Source organism: Nicotiana sylvestris, chromosome 3 (genome assembly GCF_000393655.2).
Source record: "Nicotiana sylvestris chromosome 3, ASM39365v2, whole genome shotgun sequence".
NCBI classification, from domain to species: Eukaryota; Viridiplantae; Streptophyta; class Magnoliopsida; order Solanales; family Solanaceae; genus Nicotiana; species Nicotiana sylvestris.
The window spans coordinates 80,793,515-80,807,302 of record NC_091059.1 but is presented as its reverse complement, the minus strand read 5'-3'; the positions used below and the strand labels follow the sequence as shown (position 1 = coordinate 80,807,302).

Here is a 13,788-nt window from a genome sequence, read left to right as displayed (position 1 = left end):
GAACAACAACACAAGATCACCTTTTTTAAACTCATTGTTCGGAATGTACTTGTGATGGAGGTACTTCGTCTTCTCCTTGTATAAGGATGAACTTGTGTATGCATGGTACCAGAACTCATTCAATTGTGCTACCCTTAAGCTGGCGGCGACATCCCACTCAATATTCAACTTCTTTAAAGCCCACATGGCCTTGTGCTCAAGTTCCATTGGAAGATGACAAGCTTTTCCGAACACCAACTGGTATGGAAACATTCTGATTGGTGTTTTGTAAGCTGTCTTATAAGACTATAAACTATCATCGAGTTTTTTGGACCAATTTGTCTGGTTAGCAATCACTATTTTGGACAAAATACTCTTTATCTCCCAGTTGAAGACTTCCACTTGACCACTTGCTTGAGGATGATAGGGGTTGTGACTTTGTGAGTGACACCATACTTAGTGAGTAAGGTATGGAAAGCTTTGTTGCAGTAATGCTATCCCCCATAAATTATGATAGCCCTTGGAGTACCAAATCTTGTAAAAATATTCTTTTTCAATAACACCACCACACTTATCACTTCATTATTGGACAAAGAAACATCCTCAACCCATTTGGACACATAATCAACCGCAAAACAAATGTAGGTGTTTTCATAAGAACTCACAAAAGTACCCATGAAGTCAATACCCCACACATCAAAAATATTAATCTGCAAATGTTGGTGAAGGGTATTTCATTTTTCTTTGAGATTCCACAATCACTTCAACATTAATCACAACCCTTGACTTGATTACTTGCATCCTTGTAAAGAGTGGGCCAATAAAAATCGCAAATTAACACTTTGGTCGCCGTTCTTGCTCCGCCATGTGACCACCATATGGCGAAGAATGACAAGCCCTAATAATTTCACGTTGTTCCTCCTCCAGTACTCCATCTGTACAAATCGGGAAAAGATACGGTTCATCCCAATAATATTCTTGACAATCCTGTTACTTTGGTTTGAAGAGAACTCAACTGAAATGATACTTCCGCGAACCAAGGCAGTTGTTTCATAGAAATATCAAAAAATTGCTCATCGGGGAAAGAGTCATGGATTTCAAGGCTATCATGTGGCCTCCCCTCCTCCTCCAAATGAGACAAGTGGTACGCCACTTGGTTTTCACTTCCTTTTCGATCTTGGATGTCTCTATCAAACTCTTGCAACAAAAGTACCCATCTCATCAACTGGGCTTTGGAATCTATCTTGCTCATAGGATAGCAAAGTGTCGCATGATCCATATAGATAATTACTTATGCACCCATCAAGTAGGGACAAAACTTCTCAATAGCAAACACAATTGCAAGAAGCTCTTTCTCTGTAACGGTGTAGTTGACTTGAGCACTATTCATGGTCTTACTTGCTTAATAAACCAATGATAAAGCTTGTTGATGTGTTACCCCAAAACTTCCCCTAGTAGTAGTCAACTTGAGCTTTAGCAATTTAAAGGATCGCATGAACTCATAATTGAAATGATACTTGGCATCTTTCTCCAAAAGCTTTCACAATGGGTATACCACTTTAGAGAAATCCTTGATGAAATGCCGGTAAATCCTGTGTGGCCTAAGAAACTCTACACACCTTTCACTGAAGTTGGAGGTTGAAGTTTAGAAATCATCTCAATCTTAGCTTTGTCGACTTCAATGCCATTCTTTGAGATCTTGTGGCCAAGGACAATGTTCCTCAACCATGAAATGACATTTCTCCCAATTGAGCACCAAGTTTGTTTCGTCACATCTTGCCAATACTTTATCCAAGTTTCTAGATAATTATCAAAAGAATTCCTAACCACCAAAAAGTCATCCATGAAGGCTTCAAAGGTAATCCTCCACCAGGTCCGTGAAGATCGCCATCGTACTCCTTTGAAAAGTTACCGGTGCATTGCACAACCCAAATGGCGTCCGCGAGAATGTGAAGGTACCATAAGGACATGTAAAAATAGTTGTTTCTTGATCCTCTGGAGAATAAGAATTTGATTGTATCCGGAATACCCATCAAGGAAACAATAGAAAGCACGTCCGGCCAATCTATCAAGCATTTGATCTTGTAAGGGAAGTGGAAAATGATCCTTCCTTATGACTTTGTTGGGCTTATGATAGTCCATATGCACTCTCCACCCAGTCACCGTTCTTGTAGGAATCAACTCATTCTTTTCATTAGTGACCACCATCATGCCCCCTTTCTTTGGGACACATTAAACCGGAGAAGTCCATGAACTATCGAAATAAGGTAAACAACCCCAGCATTCAACCACTTGATGATCTCCTTTTTGACAACCTCTTACATGGATTCATTCAGTATCCTTTGATATTTAAATAGATTGTTTGGATCCTTCCTCCAATTTAATATTATGCATGAAAAATGCAGGGTATATTCCCCAAATATCCTCCAATGTCCATCCAATAGCCTTCTTCCTCTTTTGTAGCACCACCAATGTAGAATCTAGCAGCATGTTAGTCAAAGAAGAGAAAAGAATAACTGGTAAAGTAGAATAATGGCCAAGAAAATCATACCGAAGATGTGGAGGCAATGTCTTCAACTCCAAGATGGTAGGCTCCTCAATTGAAGGCTTTGTTGGAGGAGTGGTTCTATTTTCAAGATCAAAGGACAAGTTGGGGGGCTCATAAGTGTACGACCCCATTCTTTGCAATGTATCATGAATATTCATCACATCACTTGTTTCATCTACAATCACATCGGTCACCTAGTCCACAAAAGAGCATACCTCATTGCTATTAGGTTGCCTCATAGACTTACACACACGGAAAACCACTTTTTCATCACCAACCCGGAAAGTATGTTCTTCTGCTTCAACATCAAGGAGAGCCTTCCCTGTAGCAAGGAAAGATCTCCCAAGAATAATCGGCACCTCATAGTCAACCTCACAATCAAGAATGACAAAATCATCCGAAAGAATGAATTTATCAACACGAACCAACACGTCATCAATTACTCCCAATAGTCTCTTTATGGTATGATTGGCCATTTGTAATTTCATAGATGTAGGCCTTGGTTGCCCAGTTCCCAAGATCACAAAGAGATTTAGAAAATTCACCACTTCCAATGGTACAAGGAATTGTGAAAGAGCCGGGATCTTCCAATTTAGGAGCCACTAAATGTACAATTGCACTCACTTGATAAGTCGTCTTTATAGATTCACAATTCATCGACCTTTTCTTTGTCACCAAGTCCTTCATGAACTTTGCATAACCGGACATTTGCTCCAAAGCCTCAACCAATGGAACATTAATAGATAGACTCTTCATTATGTCAATGATCTTTTTGAATCGATTCTCGCCATTTTTCCTAGTAAGACATTGAAGATATGGACGAGGAGATCTAGGCATTGGTGCCTTAGCCTTTTGAACTACTAGTTTTGGTATGGCAACAATGTGCTCTATAGACAGGTTCACTTTCTCTTGAGTCTCCTCCACATTGTAATCAATATCAATACGCACTTCATCATTTGCTTGCACCACATTTTTTGGGGACTCAACTTTTTGTACCACTTACTCATCATCCCCAAGTTTCTTTTGAGTTGAGGTGGGTGCATCCCCACCTTTTCCACTCCTTGTAGTAACGACCATGGTATGTCCCGTGTTGTTCCCATACTTTGGGTTCACCACTGTTTCACATTTGGTCCCCCTTATGATGAGTGTTTAATGCTTGAGATATGTGCCCTGTTTGAACTTCCAAATTGCAAATTAATGTGTTTTGTAAGACTAGTTGAGCACTGGAGTCGGCATTCTTCACCATCATTTGTTTGAACATATTCTCAATTTCTCACATCTTATTATTGGAAGAACTTAGACCATGGGAAGGATAAGGATACGAGGTTTTTGATTGTTGATACATCGGGGCATTTGAAAGCCCGACCCCCGATTACTTTGATTATTGTTCCACCCCCATTGGTTGTTGCCTCCACAATATCCTTGATTATTACCATTCCAATTGCCTTGGTTATTTCCACAATTCCAATTGTCTTGATTATTGTTACCATTCCAATAACCTTAGTTGTTCGATTTCCAATTACCTTGATTACCTTGAGGCCGCCATTGTTGTTGATTCAGGCCTTCACAGATCTTACTTTTCCCTTGAAAGTTGTTCACATATTGTATTTCCTCCTCTTATTCATTTTAAGATTCATCTTGATCAAACCCACTATCTTCTTGCATATAATTTTCCACACTGCTTTGCATTTGTGGATCCTTTTGCCTTCTCTTGTTAACCATCATACTAACTACCTCCATTGCATTAACTTGCTGTGGACCTTTCACTTGTTGAAGATGATCCTTGGCTAATTGATTCATTGTGGGGGTCAACTCGGCAATGGCTTGCCCATGATCATGTAATTCTTTATGTAGGTGAATCACGTTTGGATCACCTTGAAGAAAATTTTCTCTACTTTTCCATGTCGATGAAGTATCCGCTATTTCATCAAAAATCTCACAAGCTTCTGCATACGACGTTGTCATGAATTTTCCAGCGGCAAGTTGGCTAACCATGCATTGATTTGTAGTATTGATCCCCTGATAGATAGTTTGTTGAATCATAGACTCCGTCATGTCATTATTAGGGCACTCTTTGACCATTGTTCGGTAACTCTCCCATATATCATGAAACGGATCATTGGGCTTGTAAGGCCCCAAAAAATTTCGCTAAGTAATTTAGGATTTTGTGGTACAATGTAGGCTAGTTATAATATATTATGTGCTATTAACCTGATGGGCATCAATTGGATTTGGTAAATAAATGTATAAGTCATATAATAAGTAATGTGGGGTCTAATGGGAGGCCTATGTCTAAGTCAAGTTAGAAAATTTCATAATGGGCTAAAATTCCAAATGTGTTCGCACAAGTCCCCACTTTGGATGAGCATATCTATATCTATATATATATATCAATATATATATATATATATATAAGGTTTTAGGTCATGAAAAACTTATCAAATTAAAGTTCGTTGAGTCTAGTTTCTAACTCTTCAAACCGTTCATCATTTGGACATTCCTACACAAAGTTATGATCAAATTACCAAAAGCCAGCAAAATCCCAGTCTACGTTCGCAGAAGTGGTTATGCGATAGCAAAATAGTCACATACCTATCACCCATTTCTAGGCACTAGTTTTGTGATGCATTTTGCGACACACATTCCTGTTTTGCGGTCTATTATGCGACCGCATACCCGATTTCGGAGGCTTATTTTTCCTATATTTATAACCCGACCCCATTTTGATAAATAGGCTTAGGGGCTTCATTTGGGGTCATTTTTCTACTGATTTTAGAGAGAGTTTAGAGCATATAGAGAGATAAAGAAGGAGCCTAGCTTCATAATAACACAAATCTTGCTCAAGTTTTCAAGAATCAAGGAAGATAACCACTTGATTGTCCTCCATCCGGGTAAGTCCTTCTTCCAATATTTCATGCAAGAGGTTAATGGTTCAAATATGTTGTTAGGATTAGAAATAGGCCATGCATGTGGGACTAAGTTGTAGTATGTGATATTAAAGAACTAATTTGGGTAGTTCCTATTAAAATTTGTTGAGGGAGGAAGGAATTTCCATTTTCAGATTTTGTAGACTACTTCACATGTTAGGTGTTTGATGAAATTCCTATGAGAGTTACACCATGGGTAATCTTCCTAATTATTAATTGATTCCCACTATCTCCTTATAGATTGTTATTGCTAGAGGTGTTGACGGATTGTAGAAACTTAAGGAAAGCATAAACAAGGTATGTATGGCTAAAATCCCCTCTTCTTAGAAATTGAGCTCCCATGGCGTCCATATAAATGTGTAAGTTTGAAAAATTTATAAATGTAGTAATTGTTATTTCAAGTGAAATAATGTTTCAAGAATATATGTGAAAGGTGTATCTCGATGTGTTCAATATGCTATTCTTGGTAAATCGATGATATGTGAAGAATGTGAACTATGTGCTAAATTGCCTAGATTCGAAGTCAAGTTTAAATTGAGATTGTTATGCCAAACTAAGTTAAATCCTCTATGTATAAAGTTGTTTGAAATAAATCAAATGAACTTGGGAAATAGAGTGTGGCCAACGTGTCGAGAACTTGAGTTATAATTTTGCCTGGTGATGCCTATAATCTGAGAAAATATGAAATAGAATACGAAATGAGCCTTGACTCTACCTTCCATAAATGACTTCAATAATAAAGTGTCCTAAAGGCTTTGTACATAATTTATGCCCATAAGTGGCTGTTCGAGATAATGTTTTGCCTTATAAGTACATCCAATGTGATCCGAGTTGTTACATGTTCCGATGTTGAAATTGTATATTGTCGTTATTGGAAAAGAGTAATTCAAGAATAATTGGTGTAATTGCTTGTTTATGACTTTGATGTGTGTTTCTATTGTGGTTTGGTGTGTCCCCTCCTTTTTTGGGAAGAATCCTTTGTGTTTAAAGTTCCATCGCTAATGAACTTGCGGTGTATGATTTCCGAAATATTGTATATGCCCATGACTCATGATCCCTCTCATGTGTACTTGACATCTTGGATTAAATGGCTTGTTGTTGAAATTGATATTGATGTGAAATGTGTGGGAAAAGAGCTCGAATTATGAAATGTCGCCTAGTGCCATGTATGATGTGATAATTGTGGCCCCAAGTGTCGATGAACTGATATATGTGAAATAATGATTGAAAGGAGATGATGGATGGAAAAGGAACAATGTCTTGGTAAGACGACCTAGCTGATTGGGCCGTGATTGGATGCCATGCTACACACATGGTGGTTGTGTGCTGATATTGAAACCAAAAAGTAAGAATGAAATTGTAACTGTGGTACATGTCTCAAATGAGGCAACCTAGACGATTGGGTCGTGATTGGACTCGCGCAAGAAAGCGGTGGTATTGTGAATCATGATGTAACAGTATTAAATGTCCCAACTTAAAGCTATGGAAATTGTGTGAAAGTTATGTGATCCTTTATTTGTATTTGATGATGTGGTGATTGTTTAAAGCTTTGTTGATCCTTATGATTTCTTTATTCTTGTATGGTTGTTCTTTCTAATGAGATGGTGTTTAGTTATACATACTAGTTCTATTCGACGACACTAACGTCCCTTTTGTCGGGGGCGCTAAGTCTTTAAATGGATGTAGGTGGTTCCATAGCAAGCTGTATTGGTCATAGCTAGTGATGCATCTTCCTGTCAGCTGACTTGGTGAGCCCCATTTCATTTCGGGGTCCTGTATCGTATTTTATCATGTACTTTGTATGTTTAGGTATAGCTGGAGCCTTGTTGCTGACATTTCCTTATTATTCTTCAGTTGTATTTAGAGGCTCCATAGACAGGTTGTGGGTGGTGTTTGGTATTGGAAATTAAATTAGCAATATTTGTATTCGGCAAATATGTTTTCCTTCACATCTATAAAAATTGTTATATTTTTTTATTATGGTTGAAATGGATAATGAAAACAAAATGGAAGTTGTTAATAAAATATTACAAAAGTATGATTAATGGAGTTCATCTCCTCTTTATTCATGAATTAGTGGGTAGAATGAAACTTAACAGGCTTGCTCATTCGGGTTTACTAGGTCGAGCGCCGGTCGCGCTCTTCGATTTTTGGGGCGTGACAAACTTGGTATCAGAGCCTAAGATTTTAAAGTGTCATAGGATGTCTCGGAGCCGTGTCTAGTAGAGTCTTTCTTATCGGTGTGTTGTCGACCACATCTATAAGTTGGAGGCTATTTGGACATTTAGGAATTCCACCCTTCTTTGATACTCCAGATCGTGCAGTAGAACCCAAGATAGGGAGCTAATTTCCTCGCTATGTCTTACTCTCAAGATGAGTAATCTTGAAACTATAATCCATGAGTTTGAAGCAGTAATGAGGGAATGACCCTACCATTGAATCTGAGGGAGATTGCCCAAGAGTTTGTTAGAAGAATGTATCGAGCCATGGAGGGATTGGTAGAACTTGTTGCTAGGAGGAGTACACTTATCCCTATTAATGTCTCTGCACCACCAGATCATATAGTATATCAGTATGTTACCAACGTGCGTTAGGGAAGTGAAGTTGAGGGGTATCGATTTTGCTATTACCCTATCAACCTAAAGTCGCCAGGTAAGTCACTCCACAGTACATCAATATGAACAACACAAAATTTCTACTTGTTGTATATGTACAACCATATTTAATAGTTCTCATAAACATGGTCGTAACAATATGTTGAATTACAACACATTGCATGCACCTGTCTCGCCTCCTTTTTCTCGCGAAATCGGGTTTATGACATTTTGGTTTGGACAACCCTTTCCTTTTTGAAAGGGGGGTTTGCATTTTTGAAGAGTCGCCACCTAACAATTTTAATATACATTAGGGCACCTATAGGGTTCATTTATAACTACGTTTGATAACAAGAGACAGGGTTAGGGCTTGAAATTATCCTAAGGGGAAGGTGTTAGGCACCACTCAGGATCCACTAATGTGGTTCCCGGCCAAACAATTTTTGTGAATTTTTACAGTTAGTAAATAAACAAGTATGGCTCAAATAGTAGGGGATTTAAGTTTAAATACACAGGTGTTTAAAAAAAATTAATGGAATGCAAGATTTTTTTTTTAAAAAAAGAATTACAATCTAAGCATATTTGTGAATGTAAAGGGGGGTGTCCTAGGTTTGTTTATAATATGGATCACATCAATGCAATACCCGGTATGACACTCCTCAAAGAGGGGCTACACGTGGTATTAGCGCACCGGCCATCATATCCATATCTACCCTTTGCCACCCCGTAGGTAATTAAAGCGAGGGTTGGTCTCGACCCCTATTGCATGTTGTTACCCGTACCTTCCTATTAGTCCTGAAGGAATTTGGGACTCCTATCCTATAAAATGGGGTTCTAGGCAGACCATCAAGTTTAAACGTAAAATACTAAGGTGACATATAATAAACAAGTAGGACATCAATTAAGCGGAGCATAAAAGACCAGTGAAAGGCTCAGATATACCTCCACACATAGTACACAAAAACAACATGACTCATACGCAATTAAGGTCTAAATTCGGATCCTAAGCATGGTATCTAAGTGATAATAGCAAAGTCAGATTTATAACATGACTCAGAGAAGAAGTCCTACACAAGTTTTCCTACTGACTTTAACATGCTGACAGTTAAACATTAATCACAAAGACGGTTCTGGTTTTATTTTAAAGTTGATCACCTAAGACTTGGCTAAGCGTAAAATAATATGCAGTAGTTACCAGAATTATTAAAAAATAGCTTGGAAGTTATTTTACCTAAAGCATGTTGTTCTAAACGTTGCAAAGACATGCAGGGATTGTAACCAGTTTCACTTAAACAGGATATTCAAACATGAGACTATTTCATGTCCTTTTTCATGCATCAGTAGTTTAACTAGGTGTGACTGAGAAAGTGTGAACAAGATCCTAAAACAGGGTATCTAACATTCACATATGAAAATGCAGAATGGTCGCAGAATTCCTAAAACATGATTTCTGAATGCCCAAAGAGTTATAGTATGACTTCAAGACGTGCAGGAGCAACAGTTTTATGTTGATGCTGTTATTTAGCCTAAAGCAGGATTTCTAAGTGGTAGAGTGTGCCAAATGAGATGCTGAAACAGTAAACCTAAGAATATGGTATCTAATGCATGACATGCTTTGAATGGGTTGATCTTACACATGGATTCTAATGCACATATAGGAAATTTAAACCTAAGACATGGTTTCTACTCATTGATGATGGTAGCATACATAACTACTCTCCTATTTTCACTAGCCAGCCCCAATACTTATTTACAATAGACTATTACAGACCAATAATGAAATGAATTTCAAAAGTAGAAAAGAAAAATAAAAAGTTACACTATGGAGAGCCTGAAAACATGCCCAGATTTTCAGCACCTGATTAGGACTTCCTCTCTGAGTTATGTAATAAATCTAACTCCAACACATGAAATGCCAAGATTATTGCATAGCCTTTCACATATCTGGGGTGGTTAGAGTTCCCTAAGGACCTCAAGGGATCCCGGACACTGTTCACACCTAGATTTCATAGCCAAGACAGAGTAAGTGCAATGTGGAAAGGCCAACTTTCATGTGTCCAAGTTTAGAGGGAGCTCAAGGGTCCAAAGGCAAGGCTCACACAAAAGGGGCAGAACTTAGTGGACTAAGAGTAGAGTGAGAGTACTTGTCATAGTGTTTAAAAGATTTAAGTAGGAAAATAATTTGAAAGACTTGTTTGAAACAGTTTTGTAAAACAACAGGGGGGAGTTGTTCAGTGGGGCAGTTTTGAAAAGAGAGCAGAGTAATACTCCAAGCACAGCACCCAAAACAGGTTCACACATAACCAGGGAACATAGGACCAAGGCAGGTTCAACAACCATAAACAGAGGTAGTTGGGGTTTGGCGACACATAAGTTACATAAGTAAACACACAGTTGCAGGAGTGCTCAAGTATAAAATTAGCAATATGCTGAGGAGTTAGAGAACACAGAATCATGTAAGTTGAGGATAGCCTACTATCTTTTGCACAGAGCGATTCATGCTAGAAATCAAAGTAAACACAAGTAAAGAAGGGCTATATTGGGGTATATTAGGAAGGGAAATAACAATTTTATAAACATGATGAATCTAAGGGAGGGGAGACATTCAGAAGCATGCTGATGAAGTGATGAAGTAAACATATCGATTACTAGTTGAATCAACAGGACCATAAGTGAAAACATAATAGAAACAAAATGAAATGAAATAGTAAAAGAAACACATTGTTTTGAAACATTAATTGAAAGCAGAACATACCATTAAAGAAGTAAACACAAAGTAAGGGGCAAGAAAGTAGAGTAATCAGCCTTGGCTTGCAGATGGCTGACTTGGAACAATAGCAAATAACCCGAGAAAAGAGAGAGCAGAAGAATGTTTTCTTTTTGTGTGAGAGAGAGTTTTGAACTACTGTGTTCGTATGTGTAATGAAAAGAGAAGAGAGTATATATAATAGTTTGAAAGATAGGTAAATAAGGCAAAAATCAATTGTTCAATAGTTATAGAACATGCAGAATCAATTAAGAACAAAAATCATCCAAGTTTCCCCTAATTAAGGGAGTAATTTACCAACGGTAGAAAGCAGGTAGCAAATAAGGAAAGAATTCAAATAACATAGGTACATAATATATAATTAGGGATAAATACATAAGGGTCTAATTAAGGAAATAACATTAGGAATCAATTAATAATGCAGTCAACCACATAATAAGGTAAAAAATAATTTAAGGGTTAGGAAAATAGGAAAAGAATAGCCAAAAATTAGTATAAGGGTATCAACACAGTAAATCAAGGATTCACGAATCGAAAAATTGTACTATAATAAGGGAAATAGTATAGGTTTCCATGAATAAACCAATAAATAGATTATAAACAGGAAGAACCATATCGGAAACCTTAATAAGACATTACTAGGGTAAAAATCATAAAATACTCTAATTAATCAAAGAATATTCATGAGAATCAAACACACAAACAAATCGAATGAACAAACAGTAAAGACGAACTAAGAATCCAAAACTAAAGCCAAAAATTAGGGTTTTCACCATAATAACTCATATATAGGAGAAGGCTCAAACAAACGTTTAAACATAGTGAGAGACGTAGATTAATATTGTTTACCATGAAAAAGGTAACAACAATTAAATTTGTAAATGGGATTCTAAAAATACGTGATCTATTCCCGAGCTAGTTTTTAGAGCAGTTGATGCTATGAATGCTAAGTATAATGATGAAAAACGACTAAAACGAGGCAGTAATCAAACCAAAGGGGCCTGTTTATCGGGTGCATAGATGGTCGATGGGACCTCGGGGGCGGCATTAGTATCGATCTAGAACTATCGGGGCAGTCGAGAATGGGGTAACTGGCAGGGATATGATCAAGAAAGGCTCTATGTTACCAATATTGAGCAAAGTAGTGAAGAACAAATAAGAGAATGATAGATGCTAAAGCGTCCTCAGGCTAGTGAGAGCGAACAACTTAGAAGAAAAGAGAGCGATATATTATTGCACTTGTGGAGAGAATGGAGCAAAATCAGCCTGCTACAAAATGGAATGGGTTCCCCTTATATAGGCGAGGGAACACAGTATGGTACAGAATGCATTAAATGTAAAGATACGGGGATGAGACGGCTAGACAAGACACTAGAGCCTATGGATTATAGCTGTTTGCCTCGCGAGTCCCCCGTCTTCGTAAATATTACTGGGCTGCGGACAAATCCCTCAACCTCGGAGCCACTGCAGGGCTGCGAATGATTCTCGATACAGGGAGCCCGATCATGATCCCATAGCCTCGAGATGTTGTATGACATTCCGAATATACCTTATTGGCGGGAAATGGATTCCCTTGACATCACCGCATACATATTGTCTGCGCATTTCCTAGAACAAAGTAATAGGAAACGATATTGAATTGTCGTCTCGAGGTCATTATTGCCATGAGATCAACCATCTAAGAGCATTAATTTCCATGTCCCAGGGAACCGTGTAGGGCTGCCATTAAATGCGATAACCAAGAAACCCATGAACTGCCATAGGCTCATCTCTTCTGCTTCCCCAGCTATTCCTATAAATGCTCTGGTTGCTAGATACTCTCCATATTCACCCTTCCTTCAGGTCCGTAAATCAGAATTTTTCTATTTGATACCTTTACATCATACCCTCTCTTCACAGAAAAGTTTTACCATTTTCATAGCCAGGGCTTCTAAGATGGTCCTTCGACGGAATGATACTGCGTCATCGTCCTGATTGTCTGAGGGTGAAAACAAATCGGTTCCTACTTTAGAGCAATGGACCCCTCCTAATATTGACACGTCGAATGATTTCGACATCGAGACTCCTTCATCTACACCGGATCGATATGAGCACGTATCTTGATATGTTAGAATCGTGTCCGATGCTGACAAAGTGAAGGAGGACTGCCGATGGAACAAGGCAGTGAAGGTAGAGATTCCTGACCCCAGCGACAACATTACCGACTTCAAGGCTGGCTTTCTTTACATATATACTTACCCATTCACCGTGGGTCCTGATAAATTTATCGAATTTCCTCATTTGGAAATCGATATGGTTATCCTTGACTTTTGCGCTCAATATCGGGTGACCCTCGGTCAGATCTACCTCTCCTTTTAGAGGATCGTGTTGATGCTTAGGCACTTCACCAAAGGGGTTAAAGGCGAGGTTTTTATCCTTGTCCATTTGATCAGATTGTACTGCCCTCGGCTGTATCGAGGCCTAATAAAGCTTTGATAGTGGTGCAAAAAATCTTTCTTCACAAGTGATGGTGAGGGGAAGGATCGGGGATGGATGAGCAGGTTTATTTGAGTGAGGACCTCGGATATTATCCCGACCCGGAGGATTCCCTTTCCAGAGCGATAGAACGATCGATGTAAGTGAACTTCCCTCTAGCCACTTCTCAATTACCATTTTGTTTGTCATGATAACCCCTTTGTGCTCTCCCCAGCCGCTACTTGGCATCCCAAAGTGGTCCTAGACTTGGCGGGATGGATCAGGCTTTTAGATGAAAGGTTCTCGTATCGTCTTCGGTCTTGGACCATCATGGCTAAGGAGTGTTGGGTGGCTAAGAATCACGGTGAGGTTTCTTTACCGCTCATGCTCTGCATTTTGTGTTCCTTTCTGAGCTATAAGCAACAACGTATCATGTTTATTGTGTTGGTGCAGTCCTTGGCAAGAATATGCAGATGAGGAAACCCCCCCCCCCCTGAAACGGAGGCCTTGGGGGCTGAT

General features: G+C 38.6%; 1 protein-coding gene across 1 annotated transcript; it reads right to left on the bottom strand.

Annotated features, from left to right (window-relative positions):
- Positions 1–813: 813 nt before the first annotated feature.
- Positions 814–2,187, bottom strand: LOC138887575 (uncharacterized). Its single transcript, XM_070169339.1, has 3 exons — positions 1,892–2,187; positions 1,599–1,801; positions 814–914 (listed from the first exon to the last, which is right to left on the bottom strand). Exons 1-3 carry the CDS (start codon positions 2,185–2,187, stop codon positions 814–816), a joined length of 600 nt encoding a protein of 199 aa, XP_070025440.1.
- Between the last annotated feature and the right edge of the window lie 11,601 nt (positions 2,188–13,788).